The 21,738-nt window shown below is 38.4% G+C and overlaps 1 protein-coding gene across 5 annotated transcripts in view; it reads left to right on the forward strand.

Moving 5' to 3' along the window:
• POU6F2 (POU class 6 homeobox 2) overlaps positions 1 to 21,738 on the forward strand; it is a 315,713-nt gene that overhangs the window by 124,943 nt on the left and 169,032 nt on the right. For all 5 annotated transcript variants that reach the window (XM_068935937.1, XM_009679430.2, XM_068935939.1 and 2 more), the window contains exons 3-4: positions 7,215 to 7,306; positions 8,246 to 8,474. In XM_068935937.1, coding sequence (XP_068792038.1) covers positions 7,215 to 7,306; positions 8,246 to 8,474 — 321 coding nt within the window. The remainder of the gene's footprint in view (positions 1 to 7,214; positions 7,307 to 8,245; positions 8,475 to 21,738) is intronic.

Consider the following 21,738-nt stretch of genomic DNA (forward strand, 5'->3'; position numbering starts at 1 on the left):
CAGGGAAAACTGATAGGGTCTTTGTGACCTTAATGTGATTATATTTGTGCTAATGCATACAGTATAAAAGAAACTAGAATTCTCAATATGAAGGGTCCAATTCATAACAAATGTATGTACCATTAACAGGGGATTTTTATGTGCTGTACTTAGAGGGGGTGAAGAAAAGTAGAATGAGTCTATTTTGAATAAAGAACATACTTTTGCAATTATATCCGTTCACCTTTTCTGCAGTAGCGACACTTTTTTTCTCACGTGAAATATATGAAGTGGAAGAATATTCGTATAGGCATCAATAGGAAAATTTTTTAAGTTGGAGAAAGGAGAAAGAAGAAAAAGATGAGACAATGGAAGAGGAGCAGAAGTAGAGAAGTGAAAAAAAAAGTAGAGAAGAAAATTTAAGGCAGTTTGGAGAGCTGTATTTTTGCATTATCTGTGCCTCTGCATGGTAGTATTTTCTTTGGTGGTACACATAGCTGGTGGTTGCCCATGAGACGTTCTCTGTAACATGAATCACTGAGATAACCTGATTTTCATTATAAACAAGTCATGGAGTGTTCATGTTATCAGTCTGGATTCAGAAGGATGCAGGTGTGTAAATAGGAGACAAACTCGGTGTGATTGGTAATGAGCATAGTGATTTCCCCTACTGTATATGTCTTGTTGGAGATGATCCCTTAGGAGAAAAATCCCCCAGGGACCAGGCAGAGGCAAGATTTTGTGCACTGGCAGACTGGTTTTTGAGCTCTGCAGTGATTTTGGTAGCTTTGCTGTAGCAACTGCATAGCAGTTTCATGTACGTATAAAACTGTCAGGCTTTACTGAAATACTGAATGATACAGTCAGTATGGTAACTCTGTGCTATTCATTTTGATAGCTAATTCAATCCATTTTATATGCAAGATTTTTAGCTTTTCTATTCAATCCACCGTATTGATTTATATGTCAATATGGTAGATCAATTCTGTGTTCCCTTATCATGCCCCAGACGTTTTCAGAGGTAAACTAGGAGGGTTTTGTACATGGGCAGGGGAAAATTAAGAATGAGATTTAAGATATGTAAATTGAGGCAGTGGAGGTGATTTGTCATTATGGAAGATAAGCACAGTACTTGGAAGCTTTACTAAATTGATCAGTAGCAAAATAGTTAACGATATCAATATTTGTAACATCGTTAGGTTTCAGAGTTAACAGGTGCTGGTGGCAACTCTGCGTAGGCCCAGATAGTTCCTCTTCTTATGGTCTGCTTTGTGAGGCTGAAATAACTTCTTTAAAATGAAAGCTCAGAATCTGAAGCAGAGGTTTGCAGGAACAGGTGACTTGCTTAGCCGTCTGTGGGATAACCTGATATGCTGGGAAGTTTGATACAGTCCAGAGGAATGAATTGTATGCCACATCTTGGTCGTGCTTATTACTGGCACTGGAAGAAGACAGCTATCTGACCGCTACATTAAATATGAGAAATCTGAGCTTGAATACATAACTTCCAGAGGGTGATTTTTTCATTCTCATTTAATTTCTGGGTCTGATTTTCCTGACTGAAGCAACAGGAATATCTGCTCTCATAAATACGATAATGCCAGTGTAAAATGAATTCAGTATTCAGCATAAAATCTCAATTTTCTCTCCTACAAGTATTGTAAAATTTGAATGTGTTTTTGCAACTCTGTGTAGCAATCTGATTAGTCAGATTTTATGATGAGGTGATTTGGAAAGGCTTCCTACCTACATGTCCAACCTCTAGGGTAGCAGGAAAATGAAGCAGTGATATTAAGAGCCATGATATGGTGCTGCATGGCAGAAAGAGGATTGTTTGGAGACAATGTTACATTTTTTTTGTTTTCAGCTGCATCCTTTTCTTTCAGCTATTAAATTTTGTGTGCATGATTGCTCCTGGTATAATTGCTGGCAATTAAGGGTCCATTTAATGAAAAACTGAGTTCATCCTTAATCAATGATGATGGACTTTCACACACAGTACCTGCTAATTTGAGTATTGTCAGTCGGTCTATTTACTTTCTTCTAAGAAGTTATCTTTTTCTTCCTGATATTAGTGCTTATGATCTAACTGTGTCTATATTATATGCTCAGACAGTGAGTTTATTGATTTTAAAAATCTAAGACTATTTTTCTCACAGACAGTATTTTCACTTTCATGATTTCATTCTTAAAGCTGTATCTTTAATGTGAGTTGGCTCAAAGAGTAAGAAAAAATTCTGGTCTTGATTTCTTATTGTTACAGTTACTGAAAGAGAAATGCAACTAATTTAATGGATCACGTTGTAGAACTGTGTCTAAGCATTTTAATATGAACTGTTACTTGCAATCCTAGCTTCTTCTATTTATGTTGATTCATTTATTATATTTACTTTAAATGGTGTTTCAGAAAGATTTGGCTATTCTTTTGATCAGTGAAAAAATAGTATTATTGTAGTTAGCTGCATTATTAAATTTGATCCTGCTTGTTTTCCAAATCTTTGAGTGCTGAAGAGAGATTGCCCAGTATCTCACTGGTTCTAATACAAACTTAAGGCTCGTTAATGTTGAATTCACTTCTTGAAGCCCATGAAGAAGATATGTATGTCCAGATCATGTGCTGAGGCAAGTTCTACGCTGTGGTTCATGTCTGGCACAACCTTGCGCTCAGGTTCAGACTCCATCTCGCCCTGGAGCGTTGGCTTTGGGTTAGCTTTTGGAGCAGAGTTTGGGAGGAGACACCAGTGTGCAATGTCCCTTGATGCAGGCACAGGCAGCACCTATGTATGAAGCAAGAGGTCCAGGTCAGAGCTGAACGTATGTGTTTAAGGCATGCCGTTGTATATCCTGTAAGTATTTTCAGTAAGGTCACAGTTGCCCATGAGCTGCAAGTTCCCTGCAGGGGTCACACATCGTGTGTGGCAAGAACCGCTGGGACAGGCAGCGCGTACATGTGCGGGTTGTTTGTGTTTTGACCCACACTTTCCTGAACGGTGGAACTATATCTGAAGACATAAAGGTGCCTAAATTAGGCTGATTGGAAGATCTGGATCTCAGCCCCTCTGTCCATTAGTTGCTCACCTGCAAAGTGCGTATTAGAGTATTCCCTCATTTAAGGGGCACTGTAAGATAAAGACATTTAGAAGGGAATTAATCTGTCATATTGCTGAAAGCATGTACGTACCATAATGAGCTAAACTGTGGAAAGCCTATTTATAATTAGTGCATTTATAGTATTGATTCATATGAGGCTAGGAGGCCTTGGGATGTGATTTTTTTTTTCCGTCTGTTACCTCTCTTGTGGTTTTCTCATTTTTCAAACCAAGTGCTATTAAGCAAGATTTTATGCTCATTTTTTTGGATGGGGGCTTTTTTGGTAAGGGGAGAAGAAGGAGGTTGCCTTTGTATTACTTAGGTTTTTTAAATAATATTTTATTTTAGGAGGGTTATTTTGCAATGTTTACAGTGCACTTCAATTTTTTATTGTGTCATGCCCTCCCAGCCCCTTGGTGGGATGAGAGGTGAATGTATGTGTTATATAATTTATAATTAATTTATGATGAATCACGTATGATGAATGCTACTTATTAAATATTAAAGTCTTATCTACAGTCGTGGCTGTACCATGGCAGTAGCACTCCTGTCTATTCATATAGTACTACCGGGCAAGCTCTTTGACTTAGGCTATGATGGCAGCGCTCACTTACAAGGAAAGTCTTGGCTCCATGCCCAGGGAAAAGGTGTTAAAGAGGTTTACTTCTATTTTCGGAGTAGGTGCCCCATAACTACAGTTCTCTCCGCACCAAATGAACCAGGAGTCACAGCTATAGTGTGAGCACAGTCTTTCCACAGCGTGCTTGAGGGTAGAGGAGGTAGTGCTGGTACCTCCCCAGCTCCACAGAGGTTGCTGAGGCCTGTTCCCTCTCTGTGATACCCCTAGCTACAGCACTGGAAGATAGCCTAACAGGAGGTAATCACCTGAATCTGGACAAGGGGAAAACTGAGGCTAGATTTTGACGGCCCATTTTTTCTGTGTAAGGAATGGAATTCAGGCAGTGGAATAATTTACCTACAAAGTTCATTCCGGCATCTGGAACTAATGAGCTCCCAAATAAAGGTGGTATAACTGAGAGGGAAAAAATGTAGGGGATCATGCGATGCCAATTTAGGAGAATGGTCTTAATGAAGGCTTTTTCCAAATGAGTAAAAATGAGCCTGTGAATCAGAAATAGCACATGTAACATATGGCGCTCTCAACTTTTTGGATCTTCGAAACGTGAGAGAATCCACCCAGGTGACTTGATTAGGTAGAAGAGGAAAAGTGGTGTTCTACCAGCGTTTTGTGTTGTACTTCGGCTTCCTGGGAGCTTTGACCTATGCTTCTCGCTGAAGATAGCATACGGCAAGGAACAAATGCTGTGAGTGTGCGTGACACAATAGAACTTAATGCTGAAATTTGTGCTTCACTGTGTTTACTACCAGCTCAGCTGGCAATCTGCAGATTTTCCTCCGAGTTTTGAAAAAATCTTGATGCTTGAGTGGCTGTCATAGCAGGTAGATTAGAAGGGGGCTAAGTACCCCTTGTAAGTGGGCGTGAGAAAAATAGGTATGGGCGTGAGAGGAAACGTGAGAATTTGATTCTGAGGATACAGCATGCATAATTTCTTATAGGGTGCCATGTAAGACCACATTCATATATATGTGAAATTGTGTACTATTTTGCTAAGATGCCTGCATCACATAGAAAGTGAGCTGGAAGAAGCAGGCAGAGCATTCAAACACTGGAATAAAAAGATATATCATCCTCAATCAGTGACCATATGAAAGGAATGTAATCCAAAGTGATTCCAATTAGTACAATGTAAAAGGAAAGGGATGTAAATAATTTCAGTTTAATGGACCTGCATAACCCACTTGTACAACATACAGCTTGTAAGATGCAATACTGCAAAATCCTTAGGGTACAGATAACAGAAAACAGTGGTTCTTAGGATAGCTCGTACCATGAAAAAATACTAAAGCACAGGCATATTTCTGTGAAGCTTCTTATTTATTTGCTAAGAGATCAAACTATATTAATTGCAGGACAATCAAATTCTAGTATTTCACTCTTGTTTTTCATTTCACCCAAACGTTTCATAGGATAATTTAATGATGTGACGGATTATTAGGAGCTTATTTTAATATTAACTAAATCATACGCTAAGACAAAATTCTCAGCTCTTAAAATTCCATTTAAAAAATTATTTAGAAGAGCTGATCTTAATGGGGAGTGATATATTCATTGATGTTGCATCTTTGTTCTAATAGTCACATTATACGTACAGCTGTGATAAGATTTAAAAAATAACGTAATGATATGTGGAAATTATCTAAGGTAAAATTGTGTTTAGTAATGTAGGACCATATTTTGTATAAGAGGAAACCGTACTGAAGAACACCTAGGTTTGGTCTGTTCGATGGCAGCAATCCTGCTAGGATTGTAAGATATTTGAAAGAAAGAGCTTTCACTGAATCCTGCATCTCTAGTTACATTTCTTTCTTTTCAAGTATCTCAGATGAGTAAATCACACATAAAAAATTTAGTGACTGGGTCTCTTCTTGCATGCTATTAGGCAATTGTTGGAGTCCTCACCAATTATAATAGGTCATCTTATTCTCATTATTAAATGACAGTAGTCAATAAAAGGCCAAACATATTTTGATGGAATTCACTTTATAAAATGTCAGCAAGTCTGTATGTTTTTATTAGTTCCAAATCAATTTAGAAATTTCAATAGAACGTTTGTAAGCATTCCCAAAGCAACGTCCATCTCTGGCTTTCTGAGAGCACACAAAAATATTACAAATTAATCAGATTTTCAGATTTCTGCGTAATAGCTCTGCACATTTATTGTTTAATCCCATTCTAAAATGCTGTTATGATTGACACTTTGCTGTAGAGATAGAAGTCAATTGAATAATATGTAGCAGTCAATTTTATTTGTACCTTAATGTGCTGAAGTATTTTTTTTTCACATTTCCATTATTTATAAGTCTGTCCCCTTGGAGAATATATATAAGAATTTGTTTTAAATGAGCTGATAATACCCTCTTTAAAATTTATAAGTATGACAGAATCGTATCCTTTTACCCTAGCAAACCATGGCATGCAATAAGCTAGTTCTGAATTGTCTTGCACTTGCTATTCATAGGACAAACATTGGAGAAGAGGATCTAGTTAAGATTTACTTAGAATTGGATTTCAACCACGCATCAGAAAAAACTAACAGAGCAAAAGCTATCATACTAACCAGAAAAACTGAAGTTGTAGCCAGGATTTTCTTTTTCAAAAGACTGGCGTACTCTTGCAGCTACTTTTGATGCTTACTGTCATTCTTTCAGCTTCAAAGATAAATGTGGGCCTGATCTTGCTCTCAGTGTTGAAAAAGTTTGTGAATCAGTGTGAGTCCTTCCCCAGGAGGGACTGGAGGATCTGGACTTGGGTTTGAAAACAACTTGGTGCTTTCTTGCAGCTAATAGTGTATTTTTCTTTGTTTTTCTTTTTAAAATCTGTTTTGCAGACTTCAGCAAAATCCAGTAGGGGTGGGTTTTATTCTGTGCTTAGCAAGTCATTAGTGCCCAGCGTATAGTTCACGATGGATATTGATCGTCTCAATGAACGCTGAAAAGCCTTGATTATGCAGAATTTTGCCCTCCCACCCCCCCATACAATTTAGAAGACAAGGAGAGTAGCTGTCATTTGGAGGAATACTTATCTTCAGTTTTCATAGTGCCTTTTATTGTGCTTGATGCAGCCTTTCCTGCTTCAGTAAGTGACATAAGAAAAGACTTTATTAAGACACAAAGTAGTTGTGACTTGATTGTTTTTCAGATAATTTTTGCTTTCAGAAATTAGAATGGCTGATGCTCACCTAAGCATAAAAAATGCGGTTCCCACACACGCGGAGTGCTCATGTACTGTATGTAAATTGATGTATAATGCAGCCCAAATTAGCTGGGTTGATGATAGCTTCACTTTCAGTGCTGTCAGATTTTTGTATCTCCTTGAATGAGTTGGCTGGTCTGAATGAATGTTAGCATAATTTATGCAGCTGATAAGTGATTTGAGTGCTTGAGTTATTGATAAAGCACTTTAACATATCATTTTCAGCTTGATGTTATGTGACATCAGAGTAGAAAGTAATGTGCCAGTCCCCAGGCTTGATATTAAGGTAGATTTTCTCTTTGAATTCTAGAGGCCAGAGGAAACACAGTGCTGTCTGATACGAGCACAGCTGACCAACACCAACCCAGTCAGTCCCATCCTGCGTTCCCTGTTGGGCCCCAGGTCAGTATCTTTTCTTTAGACTAATTGAAACATATGATTTGATGAAAACCATGAATGATCATCGTTTGTCTCTGTAATATAGAAAATGTGATTCTAAGCTGTTTGGCTGCATTTTGGTGTTACAAAAAGGCAGTATGCATGTGTCATGTATATGTTTTAAAAGGTATTTGCTTAGAAAGATTAGCTTTTTTGTATGTTTTTCTAAATAAAGTATGAGCAATTTGACATATTTAGGAGGTTAAATTATTTGAACCTCTTATATAAGTTATTTTTGAAATACAGGTCATGATTTAATATTAAAAAGCTAGTGCAATTTTAATGCAGAGTTATTGGCTCTGACAATTCTGCATGTCACATACAGCTCGTGCATTAGTAAAAGCATTTCATTATCTTTTATGCCAGGTATTTATTTGCTTTACAGCAAAATGTGAGCATAATAGTATGGCTCTGTGTAAAGTTTTAAAAGATTTTCCATATCACCATACCCTGAGAAGATACTTAGATGTTGTAACCCACTTCACAGTACAGTCTACATACAGTCCGCATAGCTTCTGGCAAATGTCACTGTAGTGTTTGTGGTTCTTACCAATGTAAAACTGGGAAAATTTGGGAAATGTTTGCATAAGCTTGTAGACTGGCTTGAATTAGGCCTTCTTGTGTTCATAAAATATCTTTGGTGCATGTGTAATAAATTGTCCACTCTAGATTCAACTGGAATTGCTGCCATGCTACATGACAGTTAGGCTTACAGCTTCAGTGTATCAAGTTTGTCAAACCATTTTGTGTTGGTGAACGTGTATGCTTTGAGATACTGGAAACAGTACATTGAAATTGCGTGTCTGTACGACAACACTAAAGGATCCCAAGCAGAAGAGGTACAGACGTGTAATATGAAGCCAAGCACAGAAAAATGGGCTTACTCTCTGTGTTTCATTACAGCCATTACTGACAGCCCAGCAGTTAGCCTCAGCGGTAGCAGGGGTGATGCCAGGAGGCACTCCAGCCCTCAATCAGCCCATCCTTATTCCGTTCAATATGGCTGGGCAACTGGGTGGCCAACAAGGACTGGTCCTAACTCTACCTACAGCTAATCTCACCAACATCCAAGGGCTGGTAGCAGCAGCTGCAGCCGGAGGCATTATGACTTTGCCATTGCAAAATCTACAAGGTAAGTAGTGTTTAGCATTTTTCTAAAGGATTCTTTTGCTTGCTTGTTTTGCTTTCTTTCTCTCTCTCTCTTTCTGTCCTTCTGTCTTTTAAACGGGTTGATCCCTTTGTCCTTTGCATTGCTCCTCTTGATACTTATTGAAAGTTAATACTTGGATTGCTTTTGAATACTCACAAGATAGATAAAGGATATTTGCATTTTTACTAAAAGGCATTAGGGGTTGATTTTTACATTCTATGGGTCAGTACTGTAAGGTACTTGAATGGTTCATTAGTCTCTTCTGTCATCAGTGATCAATGTTCCCTACTCACAGTTCACTTTAAAATTTCAAATGGCAGCATCAAGTCAGGTATTCTGTTTAACCATTGTTGATTAGGGTATGTTGAATGAATAGAGGCAACTAAAAACAGAATAGTGCATCAAAGTCATTTTTTAAAAACTCGTTATTATTAAATCAGAGCTTTCTCAGGTAGCTGCCGTTAATGTTCAGTGTGTGCATCCTCATTCCTCCTATGTGAGGTCAGCTTTACCATAACGTTCTGCCGTGCACTGGACCCTCTGAGGATGGTCCAAGTCATCGAAGGAGTTGCATGACTCCAAAACTAGAGTAGCAAAAAGTTAATCTGTGTATCCTCCCCATTACCTGATCTGTACTGTGTCTGCAACAGGTCTCCATTAAGGTGTGTGTTGTATTCTCCTTATGGTCTAAAATCAGGCTGAAACATAGTACTGTAAGATACCATATACCTGTTTTTCCCTAATATTCTCTGCTGTTCAGTCAGTGTGTCTAACACAGTATTCAGTCCAAGCGCATGATATAAAATACAAATGTATTTATTTACTACTCCAAGTAAGCTTGCTACTGAGATGAATTGAACCAAATATAGGAAGATAAGTGTTAGCAAAAATCTCACAATAGAACTGCAAGAACAGCTTTAATAGATGTAAGGTAAGGATGTGACTGTCCAGTGTGAAAGTGATAGCGGTGTGGGGAAGAAGTATCAAAATACAGCTTCTGTTCTTTCAATTTATTCTTTATTTCTTGCTGACGTAAGTGGTAAGAAAAGTTTTCCACAGACAAAATAGGAGTTTTATTAAATGAATACACTCTATAGTATATATAAATACTATATTATAAATGCACCCTGAGTACTTTTTAGGTGATTAAACTCTGGTTGCTGCTGCTGACTAAATGGATTGTTTGAAGCACCATATCCTACACGTTGTGAAACAGAGAAAAGGAAGAGACAGCTAATGTGTAGAACAAACTCCCTACAAACTACATGCATAGTACTCTCACCTGTTGGAACAGCTACTTGCCTTTACCTTCTGCATGTTTTAAAGTTTAATGTCAACAGACCTCTCTTATCATAGTTGTAAATGGTTTTCACTTTAATGTTTAAAATAATGTCTCTCTCATACCATTAAGCTGCACCAAGAACCTGTCATTCATAAATCATAGATGAAAAGGACACACTAATGCACAAATTTTGCTTGTTTAAAATTTGAGAGTGCATGTAAAGTAGGGAACTGGAGATTAAAAAAATAATGCAGGAACAGGAGAGGGTAAAAGCAGATATAACAAAGTGAAGGGGAAGTGGCTTTTTAGCCTAGGTGGGTGATGAAATCTTAATGAAGAAACAGGCATTATAAAAACGTATCCTTCCACTCTGGAGTGTTCCAGGTTATGGTTGCTGTGTATGTAGTATTATAAATAAACATAAGCTTGTACAGTTCTTACGTCATTAATTGCGTTGCGAAGCTGGGGAATGCTGGCTTAATCCCAGGCAACCTTTGCTCTTTAGTTTAGCCATGGGTGTATAATTCTTGGCTAAAATGTGCAACTCCACCGCCAAATAAATTTTGCAAGCAATGACCTGATCAGTTGAAAAGTCTTCCTCTATAATTCTTACTTGTACTTGAAGCATAGGATCAGATAGGGACTTGCTGGGTCATCAGGTGCAGTCCCCCTTCTGTGGAGGCAGTCATGGCATCCTTAAAATACTTAAAAAGAAAAAGAGCCATGAATTCAGTTAGCAGCTTCTCCATAGCATCCACCCCTGTGCTTCACACACCTTATATTTATACTTGCAATATCGAAATGAAGAAAGGGAGTCCCATTGCCCACTTTAGTTGGAGGTGGAGCTGATTGATAGACAATGAGATGAAGTGACTTTGTCAAGGTAGTACTTAAGAGCCCTGAATCATGCTGTGTGCTTTTGTTGCTTCCTATATAGCCTATTACCCTATGCATGTGTAAATGAAAGTAAGAGTCAGGTGAGAATGCTGTATTTCTAGAGAACATCTTTAGCTGTGGGATAGCATTAATTCCATTGAACGTAATTGACCTCTGCTTCCAGAATCATCATAGAATGTGCATTTTATAGCCAGCATTTTTATAGGTATACTTGTAGAAACCTTTGCATCAACACACAGTTTCAGTAATTCATGCCCTTTGGGAGAAATCAAACCAGATGCATCAGCTTCCAACTCTCTTAAACCTCACCATAGCATAGCCAGCCTAGATGACTGGGGGACATGTTTTCATGCTATTTTCTAACCTATCTTCTGTACTCTCATTGTTGTCACTTCTGCTGTCCCTGAATTCCCAGAGCAGTCAAGCATAGAAGTCCGAAGCTTCTGTGAGCTGGGTCTTTTCTGGTTTTGCTCTTCTCCCATCATTAAACTTCTAAAGCTTGTCCCAAACTCTCCAAGCTGGGTAATTCAAACGACACCCTGAAGACTTCCGAAAAAATGTATCGATTCAGAAAAGTTCTGACGCCATAGAATACTTGAACTCATACTAAATGTTGATCAAGGGAGTAACCCGACCAAATTTGATGTGATCCACATAGCTGCTTAACAGTGATTTTCTTCTTTCAGATCTGGCTCAGTGTCCTGAGACCTCAGGGTAATTGGAGAGAACGATGAAGAACCTTGCTTGTGGCAAGAAAATAAAGCATTCACTGATAAGAATCATAGTGGAAATAGGTTCAGTATTTGAAACAAGAGAAAACAAAAGTGCCTTTAAAAATTCAAGACACTGGTAAAATTGAGAGATTAATGATATGGAAATTATTCACCTAGTATAACTTATGCAGTGAAATTACCTCTTCGATTGCCAGTTACCTATAAATAAGGTATTTTTTTCAAATGTATTTGTGTTAAATTGTTCAGTCGCTATATAGTCTTGATCCACCACTAAGTCAATAGGAGTTTTGTTGCTGTAAGTGAAGATAGGTTTAGATTGTAAGCTTTGAAAACTGCTTTTCTTGATATATGTTTGATTATTCTCTGTTCATTACAGCATGTCGTTTGTCACACACACTGCCCTACCATTTCTGCTCCCTGAGCAAATAAGTCAAATGCTTGTGAACAGAAGGAAGATGAATGTGTAACATCTCACAGTGAATACTTGCACAAAAATACATTTTCACTGGCTTATATTAAGCAAATTTAATATGCACAAGGAATGTGCAAAGAATAAAATTTACAGAGATGCTAGGGGCTCGTGGCAGAATAGAGCTTTAGAGTAAACAAACATCTCCAGCCATAGCACAGATTTACCTGTAGAACTTTGACTTTCCACCAACAGTCCTTTGAACAAAACATTAAAATCAACAACCATAACTTTTTACTGGAATCCACTAAAAATACCAAAGATATAAGTTTAAACACCATCCAGGGAAGTTGTTGTCCCTGTTCCCAGACACAGTTACAAACCTGTTACCGTTTCTTAGAGTTTCACCTGGAACACAGGAGTGTGTTTTAAACAGCAAGAATTTTGGAGGTGTCACACGTTAGTGTGTGTTAGTGACTGTGAAGTTGTGGGAAGGGAAAAAGTGAGCCAGGCACCCTACAAGACAATGTGTTGCCAGTCTGCCTGTCTCCGTTTTTACTTTTAGTCCATTGCTTCTTGGCCCATCTTTACTGACTGATACAGAAAACATTCTGCCAGTTTTCCTTTTATCATCCAAACAGGTGTTCATCAATATTCTTCTTTCAATTCTTTGGAAAACTTTTCTCTGGGCTTAATAATTTCAGTTTCTGCAGCTCCTTTTCCAGGTCATATCTCTCTAAAGTTTTGGGGGATATTTTTCTTTTCTTCATTTTAGTTTTCCTTCTCAAGGATCTCTCCAAGGAACTAGTAGTTGCTTAATGCCAGAGTATTCCGTATGATCTGGAAGGTGATATTCATGGAAAGGCATTCTCTCATTAAGCCCACCTGCTTTTTCTATCCAAGTATAACATTTCTGTATATCTGAACAGAGGATAACTGTTTTGGGGCTGAGTTTCTTCTGTGTTGTTTTTTTCATATATGTGTCTGGCCTTTTTGCATGCATGTTGAAATGGCTGAGAACTGGGAATCTATACCAGTGATAAGGAGTTGCTAAAGGTCTGTCCTGTCCTTTCATTCACATGAATGACAGCCAAAGCAGTTTTAGTTAAAAAGTTAAAGTGTTTTAGCTATCCTTTATGCATGTTACAAACGAGAAGAAACTACCACCATGTAGTCTACCAGCTCACCACTGGCTACTCACACTCCGTGAATAACAATCTGGGAGTCTCTCTGCTAAGGATTGGCCCAAATAAATTACATCACATAATAATGACAGAACAGTGTTTTAGACTTCTCCACTATTACGGAGCTTGGATGGTACTTGCACCTCAAAAGGAATCACAAGTCACAAATTCCAGACTCATAGCACTGAAACTTTGTGTATTTTATTTCCGCTACAAATTGTACTGTTTCTAAAGTGGATGTCAATAATTTATTTCCAAGTCAGAATTTCTCAGTCTTGAGTTCTGAAAGAAAAGAGAACAAACTATCTCCCCAAATCATTAGTGAAAGGCTTCAGTGCTTGAAAGAAAGCCTTGCGTGGCTGAAAATGTGAAATCATTAAATTACGTTATTTAAACAGCAGCAGGTCATATTTTAGCTGCAACACAACTGAAGGAGAAATGTATTAAACATCTTGAGAGCTAGGAGACAGCCATTAAAATGCACTGATATGGGTAACACTCGACAGATAACGGTAAAAAAAAAGTTTAAATTTCTTTTTTTTTTTACTTGGAGATCTGATCAGTCAGTATAAATGTTGAGTAAAGACATAATGGTAACAGAAAGGAAAAATGTATTGTTTACTTTTATTAGATCTTGTTTCATCCTAACATAGATTTGTTTCATTAATTGTGCAACAGATAAAGTAAACATACACATCTCCAGTCCCCCATGTACACACAGCTTAAAAATCAGAAACCAGAAAGATATGAAAAACAATAAAAACAGAAAAGAAATGAACTATGCACCTCAATTGCTTACTGATCTGGAGTCCAAATTCCAGTTTTTAGAACATTTTCTGCTTTTAACTAAAGTGATGCAGTCCCTATTCATTTGTATTCCCCTTCAAGTAACATGAAATAGCTTTCAGAGTCTACAGAAAGGCAGTGTTTCACTTATGTATTTTAATGAGCACCAATGTCAGTAATAATCAAAATGATGTTTCACTTAGAGGAGTAGTTTATTCTCAGGTACTTCTGCATTGTACTAACATAACCGGAACATGAATGACAAGAACCTAGAAAAGGACCTGCGTTCACTAGCAGTTTCAGTGAAGCCCTCAAACCAGTACCTCCACTGACACTGTATAAACGCTGCACATAATTCAGTCACTGTGAAGGGCTCACTTACCCACACATGGGGTTAGCTAGCCCAGAAGACTAACCTCCTAACCTTACTGCATGGAAAGAAATAGAAGTTTGTGCATCCTCAAGTGTACTGTGGCATGTACAGATCGCCTGTGGATTAGCAAGCCATACAGCAGGTTTCCTCAGGCTAACGGCTGCTTTCCATCGACACTGTGTTTTAGGAGAACTGATGCTGCAGGCAGAGTTCCCTAAAGACGGAGCATGTAGCAGGTTTTAGGTCTCCAGCTGGTCTCCCAGCAAGCATATTGCTTGGGATGCCTAACATTTGCTTTTGGGAGAAAGGGCAAAGCTGCTTTTCCAGAGGAAGTATAGAAAGAACCTTACGTTTTTTCTGTTTTCTTTTTTTCCCCCCCCCCACTTTTCAAAGCTTCTCCTGTGGGAATCACCTGGCCCCATGTTAATTGTTCATCTGGTTCAGTGGCAAATTGCTGCCTTCACAGAGGGAATGTGAAAGGTCCAGGACTTTTATTAGTTACTAGTTGTTTATTGATCACTCCCAATGTGTTAGCTATTTGTTGTTTTTATTTTCTGCCCCATAAGTTAAAGGCTACCTTCAGAGACATTAAAATAGAGTAGTATTAATGTCTGTATGCTCTGCTGTTGACTTCCACCCAAAATAGACTCCAGACGTGCCTATTTTTTCACTAGAAGGGTTATGGAACAACATCAGTGAGGAATAACAAAGTGAGGCAGATCAAACTAATTCTGAAATTTAGGAGTTCATGCCTACTTAAACTTTGGAGGCCAACTTTTGGCAGAGTCTAAGTTTCCAGACTCATATGCCAAGAAGCAGATGGTCAAGACAGAAGTACGCTGCTCCTCTACTAAGTTTCCACCAAAAAAGCATTGGCTAAGTATCCTCTGACAGACATGACCTGTAGGCTGGAGCTGTGGAATGACTGGTGTCTGAAACGTAGGTGTTTATGGGAATGTACCCCTTTATTCAGCAGCAGATATCCTCCTAGCCCTGCCTCAGACTGATATTGCTCCTGGCAGAAATATTGTGTGTGCAAGATTGTAAATGAAATTTCTGTCAACCAGAACATGGATGCATTTTAATGCTGCTTTTAAAGTATATCTTTGCACCTGTTTCCAGGAGCCTTTAATCTTCTTCTTGAATTTAGACCGTGACAATTTAAATTAATGTAGAGAAAACTCATTCCAATAATGTTAAGCACTTAACTTACTGTAATCTTATAAAAGCCAAGAAATTTCAAATGCAAGTAAAAATCCTAGCTGGTGTTTGTCACTCTGTTCTTCACTTCAGTATTGTAGCATACATGCTGCATGCCCTGGTGGATCACATGCAAATGGCTAGGTACATCCATACAGTATATGCATAAATGACTCATATGCTGATCCAAGTCACCTAACTACAGTACAGTGAGCTATAGAAGGATTACCAGGATGGATTTGCAGCCTTCACTCTTAATTTCCTTGCCTTGGTGAATTTAAGTCAGGCATTTATAGTCTTTGTGGTTTAATTTCCTTTGTTTTTCTTTGGTATTTGTATTAATAAAATCCCTATGATTCATGCTTTTAGAACTCCCTGGATACAAACTTGTGTTCCTGATAGACCAGCGAGATTCTAATCAAGCACATATATATTTAGGGACTCATAAAAACAACAAAGTCTTTATTGACCAACTGGGTTTACAAGCTTTTTTAATAGTGCGAATTCTGAACCCATGGAACATACAAGTTAACAGCCTGGGAGCCAATTTTTGTAATGAAATTTCTTTAAAGTCTTTGTGGCTCTATACATTAAATGGAGGGCTCTTTTTTTTTTTTTTTTAAATTGTCATGGAAAGTTCTGAAGATGCCTTGTGACTTTACTATTAAATCTTAAAGTTTATTCAGCTTGAGACATTCTACAGCATCTTTGGGGTTTTTTTTTTGAAAAAAACCTCTGCCTGCCACTGAGATTGCTTTAGAAATGGAAACAGAACCTGTCTGGTGACATCTGAAATGATGAAAGTGAAACTTGCATGATTTGTTCTTGTCTCCAGACCTCTATATGATGTTATATCCTTTGGGTAGAATTCTGCACTCATTTTACCTTGGTCTCATTTTGTTACCTGATCCCTGAAGCTGCTTACTTTCTTTGAAGGCTCACAAGCCTGTTGCTCTGACAGATTTAGCAGAAAGGACAATCGCAAGACCTGTATTCTCTTGTATGCTCCACCCCAGACTTCCAGTGTGATAACAGACAATTCACACACATCCTCTGTGACTTCTCTTCCCAGCTGTTAAAAGAATGTGCTGATATTCATTTGTATGCTTTCCTGGAAGGTGGCTTCGATCACTGTGTTTTGAGCTCCTTATTCACAGATAGGTCTTTGCTAAATGTCATTTTAATTCTTAAGTTTCGTTCTGGTTCATAAACTTAAACCAGACTCTCAAGTTATTTCAGTATCTGGAACCGTAAGGTGAATTTTCCTTACTGGGACCTGTAACGACCTTTTCCAAGCAGCAGAAGGTTTGGAAGTTTCCATCAAGAATAATAAGATCCAACACAGTCTGTGTCCTAGGTTCATTGCTTGTCTTACTTGTTTTTTTGCTTACTTATTTTAACATTAATATTCGAACTTAATCAGCTGTAGATTTGATCTGTTTTACAGAATCTTCACTTAGTTGTTATATTTTGTTATTATAAATTATTCAATGTTAAAAGAATATCTTCCGTGTAAAAACAAGGTTCTCACCGCCGTTCTGTAGTTTGGTTCTGTTCAAGTCAATGCTGATGCTTTGGATTTACAGAATCTGACCCTTGGGTGTCCTTCTCTTTCCATTTTTCAGATGTCATTTCAGTCTGTGTTCCCTTTCCTTATCCAGTGCTGTTCTGTATATGTCCATCTTGTCCATCTTCCTACTTGATTTTTGAAGTTATTTACCCCCCCCCAAGTATTCCTGAATGTGTTTTGTACTACGTAACTGATTTCCCATTACATCAGTAGTAATAAAAGAAGAAAAGGTGAATGTCTGGTGGTAATAAACCTGTTGTAGGTTTTGCCAGTATATTTGGCTTCTGTATTTTGGAAGAAGCAGTAGAAACAGGACATGAATCCTGTCTAAAAAGTAATGATAGTAGAAAGTTTTCAGGAAATTCACTCACTGGCAACCTGAAAGTTGATTCTTTTATTTTGTTTATTTTTAGAAGGATAAACCCTCTCAAGAACAATTTTCTTGCATGGTCTGTGAAAAGCCTGTCTGAGCAGAGCAATCACTTTCAGAGTCTCTCTTTGAGATTTTAGCCTTTCCTTTCCTGAATCAATGCTTGTGAACTATAACGGAAGGCAGTGTTCCCCACCCAGCACCCAACATGATTAAAAAATATTTGGACTGTCTTTTTTTATATATTTTACTGCTAACAAAATCAAGTTCTTTAAATCTTTGTTTTATCCCTCTTTACTGGGAGTGGTAGTTCAAAGTTATATCTTATGAAATTACATTTATCTAATACGAGCACCTTGCCCAGTTGCAACCAAAATTAAAAACATATACTACTTGTTCCATTTGTCAGAAGATTATCATGGGTTGCAAGTACAAGACTTATCAAGTGTATCTTTATGCATTTATGTTCCCATGAGTGCCATTGCTTTAAAATTTCTTAGTAGTATTTATATATATTCAACGTTTGACATCAGATAATTTGAGTTTGCTATGTTTGTGAGATAACATCGCAAGGGAGAAAGTTGTATTAAATGATAGAGATAAATTTTATGCTTCCATATATTTCAAAGCTAATGCAGCTAACTTGGAGTGGAATGGTAACATAAAGATACAGTTCTATAATTTGATTGATTTGTTTTGACAGCAGCCAAATAATTGAGAGTGAAAGGTGTCAGCACAGATGAAATATTGTATAAGCCACATGCAGAAGGCAACCCCAGCAGCAATAGCAACTGGAGTTTTATTTCCTTTGATATCGCACTGTTACTCACTTCCAGTTTATTATAAAACCGTGAAAGGTACGCAACTTTCCATATGAAGGGGGGTTTTGTGGAGAAGATAGAAAGAGAAGTTTGTCAGGTACTTGAACAATAGATACTGACAATGGGAATTATGATGGATGCAATAAACAAGGGTAAATTATCTTAATCTTTTCCCCTTGTTTTCTCTCTTTTCTAAATCCGTTTTTACAGGCGACTGCTTATCTGGCATCTTACCTCTAGCTTGGAGGGTAAGTGACTCCCTCCAGAGCAACCATCAGTGTCAGTCTATGGATTGCCTGGCAGGGGATTGCTACAGAAGCAGTGCTACTATTACCCTTCCCAGCAGTGAGACTTGTTTTAGTTCACGTCTTTTGCACAGCAAATGATACCCATTCTGGCTAACTGGTACAGGGTGAGGCTTGTGTATTTGCATCATGGCATCCTACTGCATTGCAAGGAATATAAAGAACTGTAGCATCTTTTGAACCTAGGAGAGTGTAAGTCTGCAAGTAACCTAGTACAGAAGGTAGCTCAACAGGCTAACTGAAATAATGCCTGAAAGCAAAAAGATCTAAAAATACTATTGGTCTTCCTTAAAGGCACACTGCACGAGAGAAGGGGTGCCTGCCCTGTAAAAGTACAAGCTCTAAAGCTTCCTTTGTCCTAAAGTACCATTGACTTCAGTGGGAGCAAAACTCCAAGGTACAGTTTGAACTGAAATGTATGTATCCTGCCATTCATTTCAGAAATGCTCAATTAGGAAGACGCAAGTCGATGTGAATGACAAGGGCTCTCAGTAATGAGCTCTTGCTCATGCAAAACAAAACAAACTGTGACAACCATCATGTTAACAAGATTAGGAACCCTTGTGGCTTTGTAATGTAGCATCTAATCTATATCTATACCTGTACCTGTACAAATAGATTGTTAGACTAGATTGATAGACTGGATTCCTTCTGGAGGAAACTGAACTACAGGCTTCAGTCCAGGTGCACATCAGATGCTTTACAGAGCCAAGTGGAGGCACAAACATCCAAACCAATGATTGGCCCTTGGACAGCGTGAAGCCCCATGCATTCAGTGCAGGAAAAGAGAGTAAATATAGTCCAAAGTAGAAACCCCAAACTGCATATAGAGGAGATTAGAGGGATTTAGCACCAACTGCATCCACCTAGTGATCCCCTGATGCTGCACCAAATTACTTTCTAATGTTGACATAGCCTTAAACTTGTATTAGTGCTTCAGAAATAAGTGATTGGTGACTGGTACATGCAATAAATACAAATCCTACATTATTGATGATTCAGAGCAGTATTGTTTAGGAAAAGGCTTCTTTCAGGGCACTGAATACCCAGGTTACAGAGTTGCGTAGCATATGTAATGAATAACCGTCTACCATAAGCACCTCCAGAGTTGAATGTAACTTGGCAGCTCTGATTTTAGCCATTGGCAGCTGTAATGTTATATCTAGTAATTGTAGGCAAAATGCTCAAAATCGAATGCCTAAATGTGCAAATAGGCATTGGAATAAGCCCATAAATATCTAAATCTGAATTTATGATCTGTACTTGCTAGGATGGGATTCATGGTGGAACTGTAGGCTTCCTACACATCATAGTTTTTGTACGGACGCTAATCTCTTCATCAAGAAGTACTCAGAGTTCATGAAAACATGGGTGGTTGAAAAGACTCTGAGGAGTAAATTTTTTTTCCTTTTTCTAATATGCCTTAGAATTTTTCTTTTCTTAAATCCCAACTTGTAGCTATGAACATTGTGCATCTGCTTCTACTTGTTGAGCTTCAGCTAGTTTTCTCATCCAGGAGCCTCTAGCCAGGCCATGGGATAGGACATCCTCCTGCAGAATCATCTCACAAAGTAATATAAAGAGGCAGAGGATCTAGTTAATGGAAAGGTACTCAAGTGTCTGGCCTGCTTTCTGGCCACAGTAGTTGTGATTCTTCTTTGGTTGCTCACCCTTGATCATCAGATGCATTTGCCAATCCATTACTGACTGATGAACAGAAAGTCATAAAAGGAAACTTGAGGGAAAAATAAAAAGACAAACTCAAAAAGTGCAGCATTCCAGCCCTTAGCTGGCCAGGCAAATAGGGGGAAAGAAAAAATGACTAAGCTAGCCACCTGATTGAACCAGCTCAGAGGCAGTTACTACCTTGAATGTTTTGTGGCCCTTTTATTGATTGGTCAGATAACCCAGCCAGCTAGTAGCTTGCTTAGCGAAAGATAAAATAGTTAACTTAAAAAACTTGTTAGAGGACCAGACAGGTTGTCTTCATAGTAATTTCTAATCCATAAAGATTCCACTGACTATTAATATACATGTTTTTGGAGACTTCACTGTTTTGAATAGCTTCCTTCCTAGATGTTGAATTTTCTCTAAATCAGGAAACAAAGCAAACATTTTCCCCTACACCTCTTTATATCTAAAGTGATTCCACGTCTTTGCTACAAGTAAGTGGCCAGCTCTAAGTGGTGTTTGTGATATGCCAGCACAGAGCCAAATCTGGAGGCTCTCAAATCTCAGTTTTAGTGAGGCAGATTGGCAGTGGATGTATTGCTTAAGGCCCCGTTGGCATAGGGGAGTTTGAGTTAAAAAAAAAAAAAAGCCATATAAAGAACCTCGATGTCTGGCCACGTAAAGCTTGCAAATACTTTGGCAAGACCCTACTTGTAACAGAGCCTATTGGGGAACCTCTCCCTTCCCCCATTTCAGTGGTCAGCACTGACACATTGCATTATGAGAAAGAGCCCCACTTAACACAGAACTACTTTCAGTTGTCATGAGCACTCAGCCTAATTTAAACTGACACCCTCTCCATCACCCCCAAGCTAGAATCCCAATGTCAGAGTGCTTCAAGAAGTTGGATTTCAAAGCTGGACTCCCTTGCTAATAGCTGCGATAGAGTGGTGCTAAACAGCAGAGAAGTGAACTTCAGAGATGGAAGGACAATCCAGAAACTCGAAGGAGACAATAGATGTGGTAGTGCCAGGTGAGCAGAGGAAAAGAAAGGAAGTGAAAGGAAGGCCTGGCTGTGGGTTCAGAGCAGGAAAGATCAGGAAAGAGGCTTGTAGGACACATGCTCCTCTCTTCCCTTTGCACTTCAGCAATTCATTAGACTTCAGGGATTTGGGACCATGCCTTTAGAAAGGCATGTTCCCAGAGAAGAAACAACTCTTCCTTCTCCCAAGACACTCAGTTGCTCTGTTGGTGTATTTGTCCTTCCAAGTTCGGTGCTTAGGTCCTGTAGTAACAGGAATCTGTGGAAACACTTCTAAACTGAACAGCACAGGAATTCCTGGTGTGAGGGAACATAGTCTCCTTGTGAAAAGGGTGCATGACTTGATCAGTCCTACCTAACCCCCGTTCAGCAAACACTTACTTATATTTCAGCTCAAGCATTTAAGTGATCCCATTTACAATTCACTGTAATGATTCACTGTTTGCAAATGTGGCAACTGAGGCGCGCTCAGCAGGACAGTCACAAAGCCAGCCATAGAAGCCAAGTCCTGGCTTTCCTGAGTCCAATCTGCCATTTTATGGCTACAAATTTATGTTTGGAAATTTGCTGGAGGAGAGTGCTATATTTAAATTAACGTAGGA

Source organism: Struthio camelus, chromosome 2 (genome assembly GCF_040807025.1).
Source record: "Struthio camelus isolate bStrCam1 chromosome 2, bStrCam1.hap1, whole genome shotgun sequence".
Classification (NCBI taxonomy): Eukaryota; Metazoa; Chordata; class Aves; order Struthioniformes; family Struthionidae; genus Struthio; species Struthio camelus.